We start from the raw sequence: 23446 nt of genomic DNA on the forward strand, positions 1-23446 counted from the left end.
AATTATTCCCCAAATATTCCTCAACCAGAAATATTCTCCTCTAATACCAGCGAAACAAAAACTTCAATTGCTTAGAAATTACTTTTCTTGTGAGAATCTTGACGGGTTTAAGCAGAGGCTTTCCTTGCAAAGGGTAATCCTGGTTTTTAACGAGGTAATTTATAGTTGGTGATTACAGCCCCTGTGTGAGCAAACAGGGGAGCGCTGAACGCGCTATCGGCTGGTGACAGGCTCCCGCGGGTCGGGAGTTGAGAGGGAGATATCCAAAGGATGCCTGTAATTAGCCTCAGCGTTTAATTTAATAAAACAAGTGACTAAAAACATAAGCGTGCAGTATTCTAAAAGTGTCGCACGTAATTACAAATTATCTTAATTCAGCACCGGTGCAGCCAACTTGGTAATCGCCTCATAAATAACTTTCATTAGCTGATTTCAGCATCCGCGCTCAGTGCTCCCTCCAAGGGTGATGTGGGGGGGAGTCGGGGAAGGGGGGGGGTTCGTGGGGCTCCCTGGGACTCCGTGGTTCAGTGTTGGGACCAGTATCCATCCGCAGAGCCCGGCGCTGCTGTGCTTCAGCCGCGGCACTCAGTGGTGATGCCCCTCCAGGCTCGGATTTGGATGTTGCAAGGGGATGGGGTGCCCGGGGCATCGCTGGGCGCGTGGCCCCAGCGCCCTTCCCAAAAATCCCCGGTTCACCCCCATGCCCGGCGCTCAGCCGCTGATATTTGGTGCCGAAGCAGCATCCGCAGCTTCGTCCTTTTTATTTCCACGCCGGGAGAGAGATGATGATCGTATCGATCGCGCGCTTTCCATTCGTCCTGTGGCTTTTCTGCTGGGGCTGTTTTATTTCCCCGCAGACCCGAGCTGCAGAGGCTCTGCTGTGGCTGCGTGCCACCAGCTTCCTGCTGCCCTTGTCCCTGTTTTTAATGCTCCACGGCCCCGCTGCACCGGCCACGCTGGTGGTGACGCAAATCCTGCTGGGGAGCGAGCAGGGAGCGAGCGGGGAGCCCCAACCCCTCAATGAACCGAGGGCGAACCGCTTTGGGGTGCCTCGGGGCAAGCCTGCCCCTCACTTTGGGGTCTCCCAATGCAGGGCTGCATGTCCGTGATGCTGAAAACATCGAGCTCCCGCTCTGGGGACGAGGAGGCAGGAAACCGGGGCCGCTTACGGCACGGGGGATGCTGCAACGGGGCAGCGCCGGCGGCAGAGTCGGCTCAGCCCGGGCAGGATCCGGCTCATCCCCGCGCCGCGGGAAGTGCGGCTCCCGAGAGGGTGCCTGTCCAATGTGTCACACACACTGAGAAGACAAACTTTATTAATTTAAGCCCACTGCTAACACAATTGCAAGCAGCCGTGCAGAGGAGGGTTGTGGGGGCACGGAGCGGCTGCGGCTGGCGTGGCTGCCCTGGCAATGGAGCCAGCGAACACGGCAGGTTTTCTTCCTCTTTGTAAAACCGTGCGAGGAGCAAACCCGCGGTGCGGAGCCTTCAGAGAATGACAGGCCCCAAACCCCCTCTATTGTACCCACTTTTTGAGGAGTTGGGGGCGCTGAACACAGCCGCGACCGGTGATCCGGGGGCTCTGCGCTCACAAAGGGGACGTTGGGTTTGGCGTTGGCTGCGCCCCGGCTTGGTTTGGAGCCCCAAGAGGGAGCGGGGACGGTTTCCCGGCGGCGGGGCTGGCCTGTCCCGCTCAGACAAGGGAGACTTTTGGATTCATAAATCCCCAACGGAGCGGACAACGGCGAGACAAATCTCAAAGTCCAGACGTTTATTAACTTCCCACAATGTACTAATTGGATACACGATAATTGGCCAAGTGTATAATGAGTTATGGCAAGCGGTATAGCATGTCTTGTGTTACTTAATGGTAGTGAGGGAAAAGGAGGGAAAGAGAGAGGACAGAGAAATAGAGATCATCAGTCCAGGTTCCTGCGTTGGGCCTGTCTGAGGTCATCAGGGCTGCGTCTGTCTTCTTCCCTTCTTCACATCTTTTTTCTTTCTCTCTTTCACCCCTCGCCCCCCTCAGTTTATACCCACTGTCCTTGGGTCCCTCCCTCAGGCCAACCCCCGCCCTTACGTACCCCATGGATGGGGAGAGGGAAGGTGCTTCGTGGAGTGATGGAATTAGCATGATCTTGTTAATCTTCATTAGCATATTCAGGGTGTTAACTTTAAAATGCATTTCACGGATAATGAAGCAAAGGTCGTTCACTGGACAGATGGGCCTTGAAACTTGACCAGCTGCCCCAGAGCAGAACCGTCCTGCTCCCCAGGGCTCCCCACTCCAGCCCATCCCGTGCCATCCCGGCCGCCTTATCAGCTCCAAACTCCACATTATTCACCCCGTAACTATAATTTCATTACTTGTGAGTGTTTGAGATGTTCCTCGGCTCGTTGGGCCTCCACTCTCCCCCATCCCTTCTCTCCCTCTCTCAGGCTGTTTTTTCTCACAGACCTGTTTCTCTCAGGCCCTTCTGTGGGGAGTCACAAGTTGTCTCTCACAGGGACGGGCACTTCTTGCTTTGGCACGTGCCCCGGCTGTGTCCTGCCGGAATGCGGAGGGATGGAGGGACAGGGCTGGGGACCGGAGCAGCACATGTTGGCTGGAAGGCGCCAACTGCAGCAATTCACAGAATCCCAGAATCATCTGGGTTGTAAAAGCCCTTGAAGCTCCTCCAGTCCAACCATGAACCTCACCCTGACCGTTCCCAACTCCACCAGATCCCTCAGCGCTGGGTCAACCCAACTCTTCAACCCCTCCAGGGATGGGGACTCCCCCCCTGCCCTGGGCAGCCCATTCCAACGCCCAACAACCCCTTCTGCAAAGAAATCCTTCCGAAGAGCCAGTCTGACCCTGCCCTGGCGCAGCTTGAGGCCATTCCCTCTTGGCCTGCCGCTGGTTCCTTGGCTCAAGAGACTCATCCCCCCTCTCTGCACCCTCCTTTCAGGGAGTTGCAGAGGGCCAGGAGGTCTCCCCTCAGCCTCCTCTTCTCCAGAATGAACCCCCCCAGTTCCCTCAGACGCTCCCCATCACACCTGTGCTCCACACCCTGCACCAGCTTTGTTGCCCTTCTCTGGACATGCTCAATTCATTCCTGTGGAAAACGCGTCGTCCTGCTTCATCTGCCGCTCTGTCAGGCAAGAGGAGCCCGAAGATGACTGGTCATGGCACCGTGTTTATCCTCTGCGCCCTGGGGACGGGCTGCGCTGCTGCCGAAAGCCGCCCCGCAGTGCCGCCAGCATCCCAAGAGGCGCCTGCGTCGTGCAGCCCCATAAGCTCCGCTCTGGGGCCAGACCTGCCGGCGTCTCCCCACCATGGCAGCCCCTCTTGCCAGAGGCAGAGGGAGTTTTGGGGTGAAATCCAGCATCCTGCCTATTTCTGCTTCATGCAAGGCGCTCCCAGCTCCAACAGCAGCTGGTGCGTCCAGAGAGCAGGAAAAAATTTCCTTTCCTTGTTTGGGATCCTGTTAACCTGGAGGAAGAGTCCCTCCGGGGATGCCCGTGGCTCGGCGGGACCCTGCTTTGGGGGAAGACCTCGCCTCCACCCCCCCGGTGCCACCGCTCCTCCGTGCCATTCCTCCCCACTGCGTCACCGGCAGCGGTACCAGCACCCCAGGCCCATTGCAGGATGTTCCCCACCTCCGCAGGCTGCGGGTTCTCCCGCTCTTCACTGGCAGAGGGAGCTGAGCAGGCAGCACGTGGCAGCAGGCAGAAGGTTTAAATTAGGGCCTCTCTTAACGTGATTAATAGGAGCCTTCAGGCTTGATGGAGATTGATGGGCGCTGGCCAGGCTGCAGGAGCGAGCCCAGGCGCACAGTGAGCACAGCCCCGATGCCCTGGGGAGGAGACCGGAACGGCGTGTGCTGGCAACACCATCAATACTGGGGCTGGGCTCTGATGGGTTTCACGGGGGAGGAGGAGGATGGAGGTGGGATAAGACGGGGTGGAGCAGCCCTTCCCCCTCCCAGCCGCCCTCTCCACAGCCTGGGTCATTCCGCACGAGCGCTGGGCTGGTTTGGGGAAGGGGACCAGAGGACGAGGAAAACTCCCTCCATGCTGTACGTGGTTCAGTCCGGCCCCGCGTCCAGCCACAGACCCGACTCTGCGTTGAGGATGATGATGGAGGAAAGCCTTCGGTGCTCCCTTGCGGTGCTTGGGGTCACCAAAACCTGGCTGTCCCCTGCCTTCCCGAGCTGGCTTCGGGGCTGCTGAACCCCTTGTCTGCCCGGGAAGCTGCCACAGAAGAGCTTTAGCAGCATAGGGATGACTCGGAGTTGTCTTTGGAAGTGAGGAAGGTTGGCACCGAGCTCAGCCCGTCTGCGCACGCCGCGAAGGGCGACTGTGGCGAGCTCAGCCTGGCCGGCGCCGAGACACCGCGGCCCCCACACAAGGTCCCCACTCCCAAGGGACGGCGGCGTCCCCGCGGTGCTGAGCAGGCGCTGGGGTGTGGGGACACCCCTGGTTCCAGTCACGGTGCTGGTGCTGTGCCGGGGCCCGAGCACTCCCGTGAGCCTCTCAGTACGCCTTGAAAAATGCAGATCGCCTTAAAATGATTGACTTCCATTTGCAAGGCTCTGGCGGGGAGCCTGTTTTGCTAATAAAAGTGATTAAAATGGGGCCTTCTCTTTCTTGTTTGGGCATGGAGGCTCAGCTCAGGAGAAGTTGGGTTTTCTCTCTTTAATTGGGCTCTGCTAATGATGTTTGAGTAATTCCAGGGCCTGAGACGCTCTGATACCCGCCCAGGGGCTGCGCAGGGGTTTGGGGAAAACCCTCTACCCCCGGGGTGCTGGGATGGGGGCATTGAGCCACAGTGCTGGCTGACCAGTTGATGCCAGGAGCACCGTGCCGGCACTGCTGCCCTCCTGCCTCGCCGTGCTCTCCGCGGGCGATGTGTGTCTGTGTTAACGTCCCCGCGGGTGCCTGTCAGGATTGAGAAGACGGTGGGAGCTGTCCTGGAGCAGTAGCTTCCAGGGGAAGCTTCTTCCTGACCCCTCTCTGTTGCCAGACATCCCTTTGTGTGAGTATCAGAGAGCTCCGCGAGCGGCCGCTGGCGTTAATCCTCTTAGGGCTGTAACTCCGGGAGCTGCCACTGAGATGCTCTGATCTCCCCTGGGCCCTCTCAGAGAGTAGCTGGGAAAGAGCCGCTCTCCCAGCCTGGCAGGGGGGCTGCCAGGGGGCTGCCTGCAGCCCTCAAACCCCTCGTTAGCCCATCGCTGCTGTGGGAGACCTGGCTGAGGCTGGGCTGCGGCAGTTCCCTGTGCTGGTCTGGTCCTCCCTGGTGACACCACGGTGACACCGATGCAGCCAGGAGGGGCTGGCAACCCCCTGGGGCCTGCCCTGGGCCAGGCAGGGCTGCCTGCAGCACTGCCCTTCTATCAGCCAGCGCTCCGGGCACGCACTCGCGCCCTTATTGCTGTTTAAAAACCCTCCCCAGCTCGGCTGCACAGCCGGAATTAATCACTCAAGAGTTGAGGGTCTTGGTACGGAGTGCCCGCTGCCAGGGAGGGCTCCATGGGCAATGAGGAACTGGAGGACACGTCTGCAGGCAGAGCAGGCAGCGGGCAGAGCGCCAGAGAGGCTGAACACACGCTTCAGGCTTTGCATCCAAGAATTGGTGCGTGCTCGTGCAAGCTGGGGCCGCCCAAACGGAGACTCCACTTCTTTCTCTGAGGGTGGGAGCCCCTCATCCTTCCTCCCTGCAGTCCTCAGGGATTGTGTTCCTGTTGCTGCTTTCACAGAATCCCAGAATCCTTCAGGCTGGAAAAGCCCCTCGGGATCATCATGTCCAACCATCAGTCCCACTCTACAAAGTTCTCCCCTACCCCACATCCCCCAACAGCTCATCCCAACGGCCCTTAAACACACCCAGGGATGGGGACTCCACCCCCTCCCTGGGCAGCCTATTCCACTCTCTGACCACTCTTGCTGGGAAACATTTTTTCCTCATGCCCAGTCTGACCCTCCCCTGTTGCAGTTTAAAGCCGTTCCCTCTTGTTCTGTCACTAATTCCCTGGGAGAAGAGACCAGCACCAACCTCTCTACAACGTCCTTTCAGGGAGCTGTAGAGTGATGAGGTCTCCCCTCACCTTCTCCTCCTCACACTGAACAGTCCCAGCTCCTTCAATCTCTCCTCACAGGATTTATTCTCCAGGCCCTTCCCCAGCTCGTTGCCCTCCTCTGCCCTCGCTCCAGCCCCTCGAGATCTCTCTCGTATTGAGGTGCCCAAAACTGGACACAACACTCCAGGTGTGGCCTCACCAGTGCAGAGCACAGGGGGACTATCACCTCCCTGCTTCTGCTGGTCACGCTATTTCTAATACAAGCCAGGATGCCGTTGGCTTTCTTGGCCACCTGGGCACACTGCTGGCTCCTGTTCAGCTGCTTGTCAATGAGAACCCCCAGACCCTTCTCTTCCAGACAGCTCCAGCCACCCCTCCCCAAGCCTGTAGCCATGCAGGGGGTTGTTGTGGCCCAAGTGCAGGACCTGGCACTCGCCCTTGCTGAAGCTCATCCCGTTGACGTTGGCCACCGATCCAACCTATCCAGGTCTCTCTGTAGAGCCTCCCTGTCTTCGTGCAGATCAACACTCCCGCTTCACTTGGTGTCATTTCCTGGAGCTGTTGCTGCTCCTGGTGTCACCCCCTTCCTTGAAGAAGCGCTGCCCAGCTCCTGGGATGTTTGGAAGAGCATCGCCCACGTGCACGCCGTTACCCCAGCTGTGTGCCCCGCTGTCGTTGCTGCGATGCGTGTGGAGGCTTCGCCATGGAAAAAGCCCATCCCCGAACGCTCCTGCTCGCCGGCTGCGAGGCTCCTCCTGGAGCTTCTTACACCAGCACAGAGCACGCCGCAGTGTTCGCCGTCACTGCCTCGGTGCGTCTCTGAGCGTGCCGGGTTCAACTGAGGATGTGCTGGGGTGGGAGGGCTGAGAACCACGGGCGTGATGCTGCTAACGAACCGTCTCCCCGTTCCCTGGACCTGAGTCCAACCCGGGTACCCAGCGCCGGGCTCTCACAAGCCGAGCAGCCTCTAAACAGGGCAAATTTCCCCCATTCTGGGGTCCCTCGGGGGCTGTTGCCTCCCCGAGCAGCCCCGCAGCCGCTTTCGGTGGCAGCTGGTTAATCTCCACCTCGCCTCGTCGTTTTGAACGGCTTATTCTCGCGTGTCGCTTGGAGTTGATTTGCTCTGCTAATTGCTTTCCAAATAATAAGCTTCCCTAATTGCGCTGGAGGGGAAGAGGAGAGCTCTCCCCACCTGCAGCACTGCCAGGCTGCAGGACTCAGCCCCTCGGCTCTTCTGGGCTCCCACACTGGGATTTTTGTAAGAAACCCCCAAATCCTGCACTCAGGGAGCGCCCCGGCACCAGTCGGGGTCTCAGAGAATTTCCAACTGCTCCAAATGTTCCTGCATCCATCGTCATCCCCATTTCCTGCCCTTGGGAAGGGGCCAGGGGCTGGGAGCGGGACCCCTGGGCAGCCAGGGGCCGAGGGCACTTGGTGTTTAACCCCCCCATGGCAGGATGCGACCCTTGGCGGCTGCTGCTTTCCTGAAAATAGACTTTAATTGGCTACTGTAGGGCCTAATGATGTTAATTTGACAGGAGAGCCGTAATTCACTCGGCCTGTTCGGTATTTAAAGCCTCATGGGAGGTTATTTAAGGAGGAGGGAGGTTGAGGGGGCTGCTGGCACCCGGTGCTCGCCGGCCCCGGGGGCAACACCCGCCTTCGAGATGCTCCGTCTTTTCATTTTAAACAAAAAACGGCTTCTTTCCCCGGGCTCCTCGGCGCGTAGCTGCGGGCCGACGCGAGGAAGCAGCACGTTCCCATCGATTTCTGGATTGAAATCCTTGTCTCCACGTGCCAGGAGAAAGGACGAGCCGTTTCCCCCTCCCCTCCGCCAGCAGCTCTCGGAAGATGAAGCTCCACACGTTGCCTTTCTTGCTAATAAAATGACTTCCTCGCCGCACACCTTTAATTGAATGAGGCTAATATGCTGTGCTTTTTTTTTTTTTTAATTATTTTTTGAATGGCTGATGACTCTCCCCAGCAGCTGGGGAAAGCCAGGGCCGGCGTTTCAGCGTTTGGCGCCGACAGAGCTGTGCCATCCCTCTCGCCCATCCCGCTCCTGCGGCAGGATGCGGCCCAGGACGTCGCACCGTGAAATGCCGCATCCGGGCAGGTGACGGGGACGGCATCTTACAGGGGTGCTGCCGCGGTTTGAGCCCTTGGCTTGAAAAGGAGTTTAAAAAAAAAAGCAATATCCTTCTATGTGCCTATAATTGCTGGATGTTTGACGGTCGTAGAATTTAGTTCACATCCTTGCTGTTATATTGATTTTTAATGTTTATTTGCAAAACCTCAAACGTGTGTTCAGGTTCTTGAACAGCTTCCCAGACTGATCTGCTCAGCCACTTCCCCTCCGATATGAAATATCATTTTTAAGGCCAGCAAAATGGTATTTAATGGTGGCTGAGAGGGCCGCGGTTAAGGGCGATACGTACTGGACACTTAAACATTTCTATTACCCCGCTCCTGGCACAGCCCAGTGCCTTTTATCTCTGCTGGGAATTGCAGAAGGGTTTGCATTTTTCATCAGCGTCACGACGACGCGGCCTCGGTGAGGACTCAGCCTCCGGCTCCTCCAGGGCCGGTGTGGCCGTGGGTGCCGGCACAGCACAGGCGGCTGCTCCAGCGGTGGGGACGACGCCTCTGCCCATGGTTCCCTTTTTGGGGCCCTGAGATGCTCTGAGGTGGCCGGTTGGTTTTTTTAAGGCAAACATTTGCTTTTGTGCAATGCCGGGGAGAGCCGCCGCTGCCGTGCCCAGAGAAGAGGCTTTTAAGCACTTGAGTGCTGCTTTCAGGGCAGGCACGTCCCCTCTTCTCGTTAATGCAGCTGCAGGGTTTTACACGAGCCGGGTAAATCCTTGACTAAACGGTGGCAGAGGAGCCCCAGCAGAGCCCCAGCCCCCCGCCAGCCCCGTGCCAGCACCCAGAGCCACGCCGTGCCAGCCCCGTTGTGTGGGAGCCCGCGGAGTCCTAAAGGTTCTGTGACCTGCTCGCTTTAAATTAAGGTGAAATGACATCAACCAACCAGTTAAAATGTTTTACTTGGAGTAGAAAGAACTTGAACTTGGGAAAGGATCATAAACTATGTGGTGTCTTATTGATAAATCTATGAGGGAGGGAAGGGAAGGGAAGGGAAGGGAAGGGAAGGGAAGGGAAGGGAAGGGAAGGGAAGGGAAGGGAAGGGAAGGGAAGGGAAGGGAAGGGAAGGGAAGGGAAGGGAAGGGAAGGGAAGGGAAGGGAAGGGAAGGGGAGGGGAGGGGAGGGGAGGGGAGGGGAGGGGAGGGGAGGGGAGGGGAGGGGAGGGGAGGGGAGGGGAGGGGAGGAGAGGAGAGGAGAGGAGAGGAAAGGAAAGGAAAGGAAAGGAAAGGAAAGGAAAGGAAAGGAAAGGAAAGGAAAGGAAAGGAAAGGAAAGGAAAGGAAAGGAAAGGAAAGGAAAGGAAAGGAAAGGAAAGGAAAGGAAAGGAAAGGAAAGGAAAGGAAAGGAAAGGAAAGGAAAGGAAAGGAAAGGAAAGGAAAGGAAAGGAAAGGAAAGGAAAGGAAAGGAAAGGAAAGGAAAAAGAAAAGAAAAGAAAGAAGCAAAAGACAATAAAGAAAAGGGAGGGAGAGAAGGAGAGTGAAAGAATCGTGATCCCCAGCCCGGGCTCCAGCACGGTCTCAGGTCCCGTAATCTTGGGTGGTGGGTGCACCCCAGCGACATTCTCTGTGGCCTTTTTAAGTTCATCATGGGCTGATTTGCATATTAGACCAGGAGAGGCGGGTGTCCATGAGGGACAAGGAAAAGGTGGAGGCGGGTGCTGGGCGTGGCCGGGGGATGGGCAGCACGAACCCTTTTGTCCAGTCAGTCGGTGGTCGCCATCTCCCCCCCCTTTACCTTTTCCTCAGGTTTTGTTTCTCGGGCAATTCTCCCCCATGAGCCCCATCTGGTGCCGGGTGTTTAACTCTCCTGTCCAGCTTTTCGCTCCTCTTGGGGGCCCTAGTCGTAAACTAAAGCGTGGGCCTTACCCCGAGCAGTTGGTTTTACTCCGTGTCCGTCTCCCCCCTTCGAGGCTTCTCTGGGGAATTTGGCTGCTGAGTGCGAGGGAGCGGAGCCGCGCGCCCTTCGATCCACCCTGCGCTTCCCTCGCAGCTCAGCCCTTCCTTAAACCAGATCAGCCCTTCCTTAAACCAGATCAGCCCTTCCTTAAACCGGATTAGCCCTTCCTTAAACCAGATCAGCCCTTCCTTAAACCAGATCAGCCCTTCCTTAAACCGGATCAGCCCTTCCTTAAACCAGATCGGCCATTCCTTAAACCGGATTAGCCCTTCCTTAAACCAGATCAGCCATTCCTTAAACCAGATCGGCCATTCCTTAAACCAGATCAGCCCTTCCTTAAACCCGATCAGCCATTCCTTAAACCAGATCGGCCCTCCTTAAACCAGATCAGCCCTTCCTTAAACCAGATCAGCCCTTCCTTAAACCGGATTAGCCCTTCCTTAAACCAGATCAGCCCTTCCTTAAACCCGATCAGCCATTCCTTAAACCCGATCAGCCCTTCCTTAAACCAGATCAGCCATTCCTTAAACCGGATCAGCCCTTCCTTAAACCAGATCAGCCCTTCCTTAAACCAGATCGGCCCTTCCTTAAACCGGATCAGCCATTCCTTAAACCAGATCAGCCCTTCCTTAAACCAGATCAGCCATTCCTAAAAACAGATCAGCCATTCCTTAAACCAGATCAGCCATTCCTTAAACCCGATCGTTCATTCCTTAAACCAGATCAGCCATTCCTTAAACCAGATCAGCCATTCCTTACACCAGATCATTCATTCCTTAGACCAGATAATTCCTTACACCAGATAATTCATTCCTTAGACTGACCACAAAGGCCACAACTTGGCCTTGAGGCTTTTCCTGTCCATGAACGTTTGAGTCATTAACAACTTCAGTTCCTCACCCCCGTGCCGGGTGGGATGGCGGGTGCATCCCGTGGGAGCTTTGAGGGCAAAGCTGGGGCAGCTCTGTGAGCAGTTCTGGGCCCTCCCGGCCGCTCTCCGGTCACTTCTCCGGTGATGCGATCGCTGCTGTCGCCTGCGCCGCGGGCCCGGTGATGCCGGGGCCACCCTGGGCTTTGCCGCTCGCTCCCACCATCCCCCTTCAGCGGTGTGCGGGATGGGATTAGTGACCTAACAGCCTGTGCCAGATAGACACTTAAATAAGCAATAAATTTGGAGTTCGTTAGTGAGGATTAATTACTGTTTGCGCAGGGCTTTGCCTGTGCAGAGCCGCAGACGGGAGCCCAAGCAGTGTTATTTATCTTGAAGCTTCGCCATGACCTTGTCGAGGTCGGGAGAGACTCGTCCCCTGGGTCCCATCGGATCCCACCATGGAGCGGAGAAAAGCCCGGCAGGCTCCGGGGGTGGGAGCCACCCCGAGGACTCGGGGCCGGGGGATGCTCTGGCAGGCAGAGCAGGCGGCTGAGTGCAGGCAGCAGCCCGCTGCGTGACCCCAAGCGAGCGTCTTTGTGTCGTGGAGCTGCTTGGATGGGACTGGGGAGCTGCAATCCCGGGTTGGGCTGCAGGGAAAGTTTGAGTGTGAGCGTGTACTGGGGGGGCTCTGCTGGGTTTTGGGGGCTCTCCGGGGAGCAGGATGGGGAGGCTGGCGATGCACTCCCCATGGCTCGGCCACGGGTGGGAAGGGGCGGAGGGGGAGGCCGGTGGGTAGCACAGAGGGGCTGGAGCAGAGCCTGGTCTGTGTTTCGGGGTGCAGGCAGGGGTATGGGAGATGGCGAGGCAGGGAGTATCCACGTGGGAAGGCTGAGCCTGCCCCGTCTCTCAACCCCTTTGGCTTAATTCTCCGTCTCGGTGCGGTGATTGTTCAGCGAAGCGACGGCCGTGGTTGTACGGTGCCGCATCGCAGCACCGGACTGTGAAATGAGGAGTTAGTCATCCCTGCTCCTCCGGCTCTGCGCGGCCACGGCCGTGCCACGAGGGGACGGGGACATGCTGCTGGCGGGATGCCCCGTGGGGGGACACCCCCCACCCCGGTTCACAGGGGGATGGCCCAGGAGGAGCGGGAAGCCCCCCTCGGGCAGCTCGGACCCCGCTCTTGGCTCCGCAGGATTTATCACGCTGCTCAACTCCAGCCCTGGCACGGGGCCGGGAATTTTTCTGGCACCAGCTAAATAACGGAGATGCCTCCGTCCCCGCGCGCTTCTCTGGGGAGGGGAGCGGCTTGAATCGTCCTGCAGCAAGCCGGGGCGCAGTCAGGGAGCCGGCCTGACCGCGGGGCTGAGACGGGGACAGCGGCAGCGCTGGCTTTGCTACAACGGTATCACCCTCCCGAGGGTGACCGCCCGTGCCGGGGCTTCCCTCTGGCCACCTGCCAGCCGTGCCGTCCCCACGGGGCGAGGAGGAAGCTCTCTCCTTGCTGGAAAACCGGCTTCGGGGCTGGCTAGCTGGCACCACATCCCGTGCTGCCTGCCACAGCTCCGTGCCAGCCTCGTCAAGCCCATCTCATTAGGTGCCAGGAAGCTTTTCTGTGCCACGAGCGGTATCGGGTTGATCCCCAGCTCCTTTCCAGAAGGAATCTCATCTCTGCGGGTCCTGGACCATGCCAGGCTTGGGATCTGCCCTCACTCTGCCTGCAAAGGGCTTTGCAGCCACCGCAGGCAGCAGGAGACTCCCTCGGGGATGGGTTTGGCACTGGGTGCGGCACCTTGGGGGATCTCTTGTGGGGATGCCCTCGCAGGCTCCAGCCCGTTCCCATCGCCGGGATGTGGGTGGAGGAGGGAATGGTTCCAAGGAGCAGCCTGGGAATGGCGTCGGGGACAATAAACTCTGTCAAAGCCTCATTCATTATGGAAGAACACGGAGCGCGAGTGCCGGCGTGTCTTTGTCCACTCGCTCCCTCTCCCATCTGATTCCTCTCCTTCATTTCCTGCAGCTTTTGCCTTATCTCCCTCTTTTTGGTGTATTCCTCCCCTCCCCAGCTCAGCAAGGTGTGCAGGGGGCCATTCCCCACGGCACCACACCGGTGAAGAGAGAGATGTGCTGAGGGCCATCCCCCACCGGCATGGATTGGGGAGCTCCCTGGGTTGAGTTGGGTTGGGTTGGGTTGAGATGAGTTGGGTTGTGTTGAGTTGGGTTGGGTTGAGTTGGCTTGGGTTGAGTTGGGTTGGGTTGACTTGGGTTGACTTGGCTTGGCTTGGCTTGGCTTTGCCCTCCTTCCTCCCCTTGCATGCTGGCAGAGCCCGAAGGTGCCGTAACCATAATGGTGCTGGTGTGGCCAACCACAGAGTGCCCAAAGTCCAGCACAGTGCCGGCAAGGGCGCGGGATCTGCTGGGGAAAGCCGTATTCCTCCCTGGGGGAGCAGTGCCGGGCAGCGGCAGCCCCTTGGCATCACTTTCAAAGCCAGGTCTGTTGCGCCATCACACCGCGTGCCGCGTCCAGAGCTGGTGGCAGCACGATTTGTGGGGGACAAGCCCCTTGGGGGTGGTGGCTCTGAAGACACCATCTCTGGGCCAGGGGTGGTTGTCCCCAAAGCCACGGGGAGGGCGACCAGAAACGCTGCTGCCCACCTGCCCCATAGTTTTGCAAGGCGCCTGCTTTGGCCGCTCTTGGGGACGGTGGCCGGGCAGGAGGGAGCTCTGCCTGGACCCCTGCCTGCAGCCCTGCCTGGACCCGCTGTCAGGACCCAGACTGGAAGCCCAGAGAATCGCAACAGTTCTGTGATCGCCTCGGGTTAAATTAAGGTGAAACGACACCAAACGACCGGTTAAAATGTTTTACTTGCAGTAGAAAACAATTTAAACTTGAAAAAGGATAGTAAGTGGTGTGGTCTTTTATAAATCTGTAAGAAACAAAAGAAAGGAAAGGAAAGAAAAAGAAAGGAGAGAAAGAGAGTCAAAGAAATCCAGATCACCACTTCTGGATCCAGGATTGTCTCAGGTCCTGTACTCCTAGGTGGTGGGTGCACACAGATTTAGCTTCAATGGTGGGTGCACACACAGCAAAGTTTCTGTTGCCTTTTTAAGTTCATCTTATCGGCTGATTAGCATACTAGACGAGGAGAGACAGGTATTCCACAAATTCATTTCCATGAGAGATGAGGAAAAAGGTGGAGCAGGGGTTCCAGTTGAGTCAAGGGTCGTTCGTTGCCCAGCTTTGTTTTTTCCTCTGTTCCCAGAGATCTTATCAGTCATCCCAGAAATGAATCACAGAATCCCAGAATCATCTGGGTTGGAAAAGCCCTTGAAGCTCCTCCAGTCCAACCATGAACCTCACCCTGACCGTTCCCAACTCCACCAGATCCCTCAGCGCTGGGTCAACCCGACTCTTCAACCCCTCCAGGGATGGGGACTCCCCCCCTGCCCTGGGCAGCCCATTCCAACGCCCAACAACCCCTTCTGCAAAGAAATCCTTCCGAAGAGCCAGTCTGACCCTGCCCTGGCGCAGCTTGAGGCCATTCCCTCTTGGCCTGCCGCTGGTTCCTTGGCTCAAGAGACTCATCCCCCCTCTCTGCACCCTCCTTTCAGGGAGTTGCAGAGGGCCAGGAGGTCTCCCCTCAGCCTCCTCTTCTCCAGACTGAACCCCCCCAGTTCTCTCAGATGCTCCCCATCACACCTGTGCTCCAGACCCTGCACCAGCTCCGTTGCCCTTCTCTGGACACGCTCGAGTCATTCAATGGCCTTTTTGGAGTGAGGGGCCCAAAACTGAACCCACTCATCGAGGGGCGGCCTCACCAGTGCCGAGCACAGGGGTCAGATCCCTTCCCTGTCCCTGCTGGCCATGCTACTGCTGATACAAGTCAGGATGCCACTGGCCTTTTTGGCCCCCTGGGCACACCGCTGGCTCATTATCAATCCCCCCCAGGTCCCTCTCTGACTGGCAGCTCTCCAGCCACTCCTCCCCAAGCCTGTAGCGCTGCTGGGGGTTGTTGTGTCCCAAGGGCAGCACCCGGCATTTGGCCTTAGGGAAACTCCTCCAGTTGGCCTCAGCCCAGCCATCACCTCTTCTCACTTCTTGTTACCACTTCAGTGGGGAAGGCCCATTAGTCATTAGCAAGTCATTAGCGAGGCAAGCATGGTGTCTGGCTCACACAATGGAGCCTCAAAGTCTCGGGCTTAGCGGGACTTGTGTTTGAGGAGAAACAACATGGTTTAGTCCATCTCTCCCCCTCTGAGGTTTTTCCAAGGAGTTTGTCAATACAACTGAAAGGGCGTGGGGGGTGCAGCCCTGACACCCCCGCTCCCTTGGGGGACATTCCTTAGACTAATCCCAAGGCCGCAGCTTGTCCTTGAGCTTTTCTGTGCAGATGAATGTTTGAGGCGTTTCTTCCTTCAGTTCCTTACACCCGCTGGGGGCTCCGAGGGGCGGAGGGCGAGCAGCACCCCACTCCTGTATTTTGTACGTTCTATATTATCTTCTCGCTGGGCTCTAACAAGCAACTTTTGTGCTGGAACCTGGGTGAGCAGAGGCCGTAGGAGCCTTATTTTCACCTCCCGCAGGCACGGGCAGGCGGTGGGTGCAGGAAGGGGGTGCTGAGTGTGGCACTTTGGGGAGGTGAGACCTTCCCCCCCTGCGCCCGGGCTCTGGTGCTGAGCTGCCTGTGCTCGGTGGGGGTGGTTGGCTCATTTGGGGGGACCCTGGCCACCCCCCGCCCCAAACTCCCCTCCATCCCTCGCCTTATATTGCTGCCATGTAAACTCGGAGATGCTCAGCCCCCCACCGCAAGGTGACCGCTGGCACATCCTCGAGGGGGGATGCTCGTGTCGGCCAGGGCCCCCGCCCCGGAGTTTTGGCAGAGCCGGGGGCTGCGGTGATGCTCGGGGAGCCTGCCCTGGGGTGCAGGAGCGGGCAGGGGGGTGCTCGGGGCTGCCTCCCTGCAGGGATGCTCATCACAGGGTGGTTTTGTGGGGCTCCCCTGACCTGTGCTCTCCTCTTTACCCCCGCTGCAGGACAAAAACAGGAAGCTGAGGCCGCTCTATGACATTCCCTACATGTTCGAGGCCCGGGAGTTCCTGCGCAAGAAGCTCATCGGGAAGAAGGTATGGAGGGGCCGGGGGCGAGGTCCGAGTGGCAGGCGGGCACTAGCGAGGGGCCGGGGGGAGCCGCCACTGCCCCCGTGCCGGTGGTGCTGCGTGAGTCCTTCAGGAGGGACCCGGGGGCTCTCTGTGGGGGCTTGGGGGGTGCACCCAAAGCTGGAGCACCCTTGGAGCTGACCCCTCCGAGGGGCTGCGGTCTCGCTTTCGGCTGCCCCCATTTCCCAGGAATTCTGTGTCCCTCGCCGCTTTCTATTTCCCTTTGTGTCCCTGGCGTATTTTTCTAGGCTGGTTTAGAGCAATTCAGGGGAATGAAGAATATAATGTGCACTTAACTACTGAAGCACATGCTCAGGATGCAATTTTCAAATGCTCATAAAATGGTCAAATAAAATCAATTTCCTTCATAGTGAGGCTGCTTGCTGCTGCTCATTGAGGACTATTTCCATGCCTAATTGCATCTTTCCATTTCAGAGCCCTGTTTATATATTAAAAAAAAAAAAAAAAGAAAAGAAAAAAAAAATCGCAGCTTGCGAGGCTTTTCTGATGGGAAATCTGTCACTTCTCGTAGTCAAAAACGCCTGCGAGGGCGTTGCTGGGACTTGTGAAGGAGCTCAGGGCTCTGCGATGGAAACCTGGCGCTCCCGGCAGGGTCCCGGCCCCGTGCCGGGCTGCACCTCGGCAGGGCCCCGCTCGGAGCGCTACCGGCCACCCCAGCGATTACCGGCGCCGCTTTTCCTCCAGCCGCCGTCCCTTTGCCATCTCCCACCCTGCCATGGCTCGAAAACCAGCCTTTTTCTCCCCAAACCTGTTGGCATTCACCCTTGGGTGGGACCCGAGGGCAACGTCACCGCGTCGCCACCGCGGCTGGGTGTGCCAGAGCCCTCGGTGCTGCCTGCACCGGTCCTGCATCCCCCGAGGTGCCGGCAGAGCCGTCCCCGTGCCGGGCAGCACCGGTCCCCAGCCATCCCCGAGGCCGGTGGCTGCTCTCTGCATCCCCCGTGTCCCCGCGACCACGGCCAGGGAGGAGGATGAGGGTCCTGCCTTCCTCCCGGCTGCTGTGACGGGAGGGTGAGCAGCAGGATCGGCCTGTCCGGAGGGACAGGCAGGAGCAGGCAGGGAAGCGGGACAGCAGCCAGCTGCCGCCAGCCCCTGCGCCCAAAGGGAGTGCTGGGGAGCCGGTGACCCCCAGGAATAGAAGCAAAAAAGCCGTTTGGCTCCAGTTTTTAAGCTCCACATAACCTTGCAGCGAGCCGCTGCGGCACACACCGGGCTCCTGCCTTCGCTGCTTCGGTAGCCTTGGGGAGCCGGGCGCCCGCTTGCCTTTGATGTTGCCTCGTTTGCTTTATAAATATTTCCTTTGTCAGCTCCACGTTTTTCACTTCAGATTAATTTGATTGAGGAAAGCGATGAAAAAAATCCTTCCCGTTAATGATCAGAACAGTCCCCTGAGGTTGGCGGCGCGTTCTGATTTGAAACGACAGCCTTGTGCGGGGTGGCTCGCCCTTGCCTTCTCGCGGCTCGCCGGCAGCATCAATCTTTGCCGCAAAATCCCTCTTTTCCCACCCCCTTTTTTTAATATACTTTTAAAGCCCCCCCCCCGGCGGGGAGCTGGCGACTTCCGAGAGCTTTCTGCTTGCAGGAGATCAAACGGGGTGGGCTGGCACCGATGCGCAGCGCTGCCCGCGGCGGCGGCACAGCTCCAGCACCGCTCGGGTTCGCAGGGGTGCCCTGGGGACCCCTGCCGGCCCATTCTGGGGAGCCCTGCCTGCCCATTCTGGGGAGCCCTGCCTGTCCTGGGGGAGCCCTGACTGCTCTGCAGAGCCCTGCCTGCCCATTCTGCGGAGCCCTGCCTGCCCGTTCTGGGGAGACCTGCCTGCTCCAGGAAGCCCTGCCCGTTCTGGGGGGCCCTGCCCATTCTAGGAACCCCTTCCTGTTCCAGGGGGCTCTGCCCGTTCTGGGGGGCCCTGCCTGCCCCAGGAAGCCCTGCCTGTTCCGGGGACCCCTGCCAGTCTCCGGAGGGTGTTCCTTCCCACAGAGCCCCGGGGTCGACTGATCTCCGGAGATGAGGAACTCGGGGATCTCGGGGGCCCTCGGGCAGCTCCGACAGCCCCGCGCTGGCTCCTGGCACCCCCGGCTGCGGGTCCCCATGGGCTGGGGTGCTCCCTTGAGCTGCCCTCACCCCGCACCGAGCACCCTCTGGGCCCTTCTCCTCCAGGATGGGCGCTGGGTGCCGAGCGGGTGCTGCCGCGGAGGGGGGTGCCCCCCCATTGCTCTGCCCTGTGCACCCCCAGCCTGTCCCCAGGGCCAGGGCTCCACTGCCAGACTCGGAGCTGGCTCCTGCCCCTTCCCAGGAAGAGCCGGTGCGATGAGCCCCGGGAGAGATCAGCCCCGGAAGGGATCAGCCCCAGGAGGGATCAGCCCTGGCAGCGCCCCGGCAGCCCCTTCGAGACCAAGGAATTAAGTATGAGGAATAATTAGGCCACGATGAGTTTTCGGGCTCGTTGTCGGTGCTTCAGCAGCCGCCTCTTCAGCTGCAAACACCACGTATCTGCCAGGCTCGGCCGTGCCATGCCTGCTACCTGCACCCTGGACTGCCTGCACCCTGGACTGCCTGCACCCCGGGCTGCCTGCACCCCGGGCTGCCTGCCGGGAAGGGGAGTAGGGCTCATCTCATGGGTGCTGTCCTGGCACCCTTGGGACCCTCCTCATGGGTCTTGTTCTGGCACAGCGGTGACCTTGCCCTGTGGGTGCTGTCCCAGCACCCTGGGGACCCTCCTTGTGGGTGCTGTCTTGGCACAGCAGTGACCTTGCCTCATGGGTGCTCTCGCAGCACCCTGGGGACCCTCCTCGTGGGTGCTGCCCTGGCACAGCAGTGACCTTGCTCATCGCCTGCCTGTGCCCGGTGCCGCAGGAGGGCAGCCCCTGCCCATCCCCTGCCCATTCCTTGCCCATCCCCTGCCCAGCGCCGGCTGCTCTGCTCCCAGCATGGAGAGATGCATTTCCCCAGCAAGGACAAATGTCCTCTGGCTGCAGTTTGTCCTCAGCTGCCCTCCTGTCCTCGTCCTGACACCTCCCGGTGCGTGTGCTCCGGCTGTGCCGCAGGCAGCGTGCCGGCCGGTGCAGGCAGTGTGCCAGCTGGTGCAGGCAGGAGCGCTGTGAAGGCAGCGGGGGCCGTGTTTGGGGTCAGGCGCCTCAAAAGCACCATCTTGGCATGCTGGGATGCCGTGAGATCTCATGATCCCCTCTCCTCTCCCACCCCTACCAGCTCCAGGCAGAGGAAATTAATTGGAAATTAGTTGGAAATTAAGCAATCTTGCTGCTGTGTCTTGCTTTCCCAGTACGTCCCGCTCCTGCTCTCTGGGACGTTGCTCTGGTGGCACCGGTGTGTGGTACCGGGCCCGGGCCCGGCTCTGGGTGGGCAGCGGGATGGGCCACGGCTGCTTTTGTGGGTGTCTGTGGGTGTCTGAGGGCAGCCGCGGCTCGGGGAGGCAGGCAGGCAGGCAGGGAGGCAGGGAGGGAGGCGGGCAGGCAGGATGACAGGGGGGCAGGCAGGCAGGGAGGCAGGCAGGCAGGGAGGCGGGCAGGCAGGGAGGCAGGTGGGCAGGCAGGTAGGCAGGCAGGGAGGCAGCAGCCCTGAGGGCTGAGGTTTGGCAGCGTGGGCGAGCAGCCAGCCCTCCTGGCTCTCCCAGTCTCCCCGCTGCCCGTCCCACTGCCCGTCCATCTGTCCTGCCAGCCCCCCAAGGGCTTCCCAGCTCTGGCTGCTCCCCCCCCAAACCCCAGCTCAGGACCGGGAGAGCCTGAAACCCATCCTGGGGGCTGGAACGCCGCATTCCCCCCGCAACCCCAACCCCGACACGGCTCTGCCCCGTGCCGCAGCCTGCTTCCCCTGCGCCCCTGCAGTGCAAATAAACCACTGCAATTCCTTCCAGAAATCCTTCCCTCTGTCCCCACTCCCTCCGGAGGAAACACCGGAGGGAGGAGGAAGAAACATCCCCACGGCTGCGGCCACCCCTTCGTTTTGGGGCCACGCGGTGCCTGGCTGTGGGGAACCGCCTCTGAATTCCCAGGGCCCCGGCGCTACCCGGCGCATCATTTATTTTGTCTCTCTCTCGCCCTTTCATCAAAGCAACGTGAAATTTCCAAAGCTGGGATTTTTACGGCGTGTCGCTTTTCCTCTTTAACAGACGGGATTTGTTTTTCTTGACTCTCCTGCCAGCTCACGCCGCGGCACGTGCCCGGTGCAAGAGCTGCCGCGGCTCCGGCGAGGGAGCTGCCCCCTCCCGGGTGTGACCCGGTGCCGTGGAATCTGCCCGGTGGCACAGGATGAACCGGCTGCGCCTGCCGGCCTCCCGTGCCCCACTATGGATTTATCTCCTGCGGTGGAATAATTTCTGGTGCGTGTCAGGGCGGGGATGGTTCCCCCCCCGCGGCGCAGACGCTGCCCATCGATTTCCGCGCTGGGCACGCACCCACCGCCGCCGTTAAGCAGCTTTTGTTAATTATGCCATCGTTCAGGCAATTGAATCGAGTCTAAATGGGTGCTCTTGGCCCTTTCCTCTAATTAGCTGGGGGATTAATCGTTCGGGTGGAGGGAGATGGCGGGGAATAACTCAGAGAAAAATAGCCCCTGTGAGTGGAAGGGATTCGGTCCTTTCGTTAAGGGCAGCTCTGCAGCAGAGGGGGGCGGTAGGTGCCTCCCCCTGGGGTCTCCCAGCACCCCGGGGTGCCCAACAAGCTGCTCCCCTACGGCCATGGGGCTCAGTGCCGGCAGCTGTGAATTTGGGGTGGGACCTGGGAAGGTCCCTGGGGATGCCGAGAGGTGCGGGGGAGCCCCGTTACCTGCCCTGCAGCGGGCAGCAGTGGGGGGGCCCATTTCTCACCCCCCTGCACCCCATCAACCGGAGTTTTGTGTGGGGCCAGGGTGAACCCCCAAAGCCGCGACGTGTTCCTGATACTTTATTTTACGCCTCTGACCCCGAGGATAATTTCACCCGTTCTGCCAGCCCCGGGCCTGATCCCCAAGGCCCGGCACTGCGGGGACGAGCCCCCCTGCTCCTGCCACAGCTCCCGTGGCTCCAGGCCGGCACGGGGGGACGTGGCGGTGCGCGGTGTCCCCGGCGTGTGCCATGACCAGGCCCTGGATTGGCAGGGGGGGTGCGATCATCCCCAGATCGACGGGGAGGTTGATAATCAGAGACGGGCAGGCTGAGCGAGGCCGATGCCGAGGAGCGCGTCCGAACCGCAGCTGGTGCCTCGTCTTGCCCCGCTTCCCGGGCGGGCGGGGGTGGCCTGCCCTCATCCTCCATCCCCACACCTGCACCGATTTATCTGCAAAGCTTCGACTTATTTTTAATGCCCCGGGGGATTTGTTAGCGGGAGGCTCATCAAAGGGAAGGCTGACAGCGAACTGATAAAAACCTCGCAGCCATCTGCAAGAGCCAAGTACAAATCTGAGGCCCCCGCCCGTGTCCCTGGAAAGCAGCAGCTGGGGGGGTCCCTGCAGTTTTCCGCTGCATCCGCTTGTGTCTGGTGGGTCGGTGCCCTCAGAGGCCCTGGGATGCTCCCCGGGATCCTCCTTTTGGGGTGACCCGAAGAAACGTTCCCGGTGCCGGCGCCGCCAGCGGACCAGCGATCAGGCCTGGGAAAACCAAAATTTGACCGGGGAAAACATTTCCCCCTGCAACGCCATCCCTCTCTCCCGGAGGAGAGAAGACTTTTGCAGACTTTGGCAGATTTTTGCAGACTTTTGCAGGTTTTTGCACTGCCTGGCAATTTTTGCTGTGTGTTACTGGCAGTCTGCGAAGTCAGGGAGAGCCGGCGGCACAGCAGCGGCTGCTCGCCTCGCGCAGCAGCGATCAGGGGTTTTTTTTTTTTGGAAAGTCCCACTTTCTGCAGAATGCTACGGCCGGGGCGGGATGGGGACGGTGCGTGGTGAGGGGTGGCCACCAGCACTGGGGTGGGGGGGTGCCACTGCCCACACCGCAGCCAAGCGTGCCAAGGAGCGTGCCGGTGCCGGCGAGGCTCCAGAGGGAACGCGCTGCGTCATTCCGGCACGTGAAATTGGGGAGGATTTTGCTGTCGAAAACCCTTCTGGAGAGCTGGCTGCTCCTCAGTGCCGAAGCTGGGAGGGAGCTTCTCCCGACTGTGTTCCACTTGGAATAAACGGCGCTGCCGACGCCGGCGAGCAGGAGGGGAGAAATCTGCCGGCACGCTGTGCTCCGGGCGCTGCAGCGGGCTGAGGCGGCTCCCTGAGGCAGGGACGGGTGCAGAGAGCGGCTGTGGTTGTTCCGGGTGTAACGACCAGAAATTTGGGGCCGTTTCCTCCCCGTGCATCTATTTTCCTCCTTCCCCCGCTTCCTCAAATGGCTCTGCTGGGCGTTTCCATTGCTGCAGCCCTGATTAGTCGAGGTTCCAGCAAGGTCAGGCCTAGCCTGGGGCTGCTGGCTGGGCTCGGCGGGGCTTGGCTTGGCTTGGCTTGGCTGGGCTTGGCTTAGCTGGGCTGCGCTCACCCACCGGCAGCTGCAACCCAGGGGGGCTGGTGGGGGGTGCAGGCTCCGCTTTCGGCGGCGGTCGAGGCTCGACGGGGGCGAGCCTGGTGGCTTGGAGCATCCCCCGTGCCACGTCCCGGGCTCTTTGCTCGCCTTCCTCAGAGGGACCACGATGGCAGGAGAGGGATGGGCTAGTGAAGGGCTCGGCAGACCCAGCTGGCTCTTGCTTACCACTCCCAGCAAATCCCCTTTCGTGTGGCGGGGCAGGGGAGGGAAAACGTGACGCTGGATCTTCCCCTCCGCTGCCCCTGTGGTGCCTCCTGCACCCCCTCACCCTGCCGGGATTCCTAGCACCGCTCTTGTGACTAGTGGCCACCACGTGGCACCTATTTAGTGTCGTGCCAAGGCCCGGAGGAAGCGTTTGGGCCGGTTGGGCCCTGGGAGGGCTGGGGCAAGCCTTGGGCTGGCGGCTCCGGCCGCTTCAGCATCACCGAGCACAGCCTGGGGACCACGGCGCAGCCGTGGCTGGGCCCCCCCGAGGTTGGAGGAGGTCAGGGTGCAAACAGAGGTTTAGTTTGTGGGTGGCATCAGCCACGTCCCTGCTGTGCCTGGTTTTGTCCCTGGGGAGGGGAGAGGAGAAATAAAATAGGGAAAAATTAGAGTTGGGGGGCTGCCCCAGCTCCCTTGCTGGGGCGGGGAGCGATGGCGTGTTACGGTGCGGCCATGGCGGAGCATCCCCCGGCGGGGCGTCTGCCTGAACCCATGGGTGTCCTTCCCGAGCTGGGGGTGCACACCCCATCCTGCCCGGGGTCTGCAGGACCCGGAGGTGCTCTCTGCCCCCGCAGGGGAGGTGGGCAGCACCCACCTTTTG

The 23446-nt window shown here is 59.9% G+C and overlaps 1 protein-coding gene across 1 annotated transcript in view; it reads left to right on the forward strand.

The window, feature by feature from the left end:
• SND1 (staphylococcal nuclease and tudor domain containing 1) overlaps positions 1-23446 on the forward strand; it is a 127088-nt gene that overhangs the window by 37641 nt on the left and 66001 nt on the right. The window contains exon 11 of the mRNA XM_074869597.1: positions 16001-16090. Within this exon, the coding sequence (XP_074725698.1) occupies positions 16001-16090 (90 nt within the window). The remainder of the gene's footprint in view (positions 1-16000; positions 16091-23446) is intronic.

Source organism: Strix uralensis, chromosome 5, assembly GCF_047716275.1.
Source record: "Strix uralensis isolate ZFMK-TIS-50842 chromosome 5, bStrUra1, whole genome shotgun sequence".
Lineage (NCBI taxonomy): Eukaryota > Metazoa > Chordata > Aves > Strigiformes > Strigidae > Strix > Strix uralensis.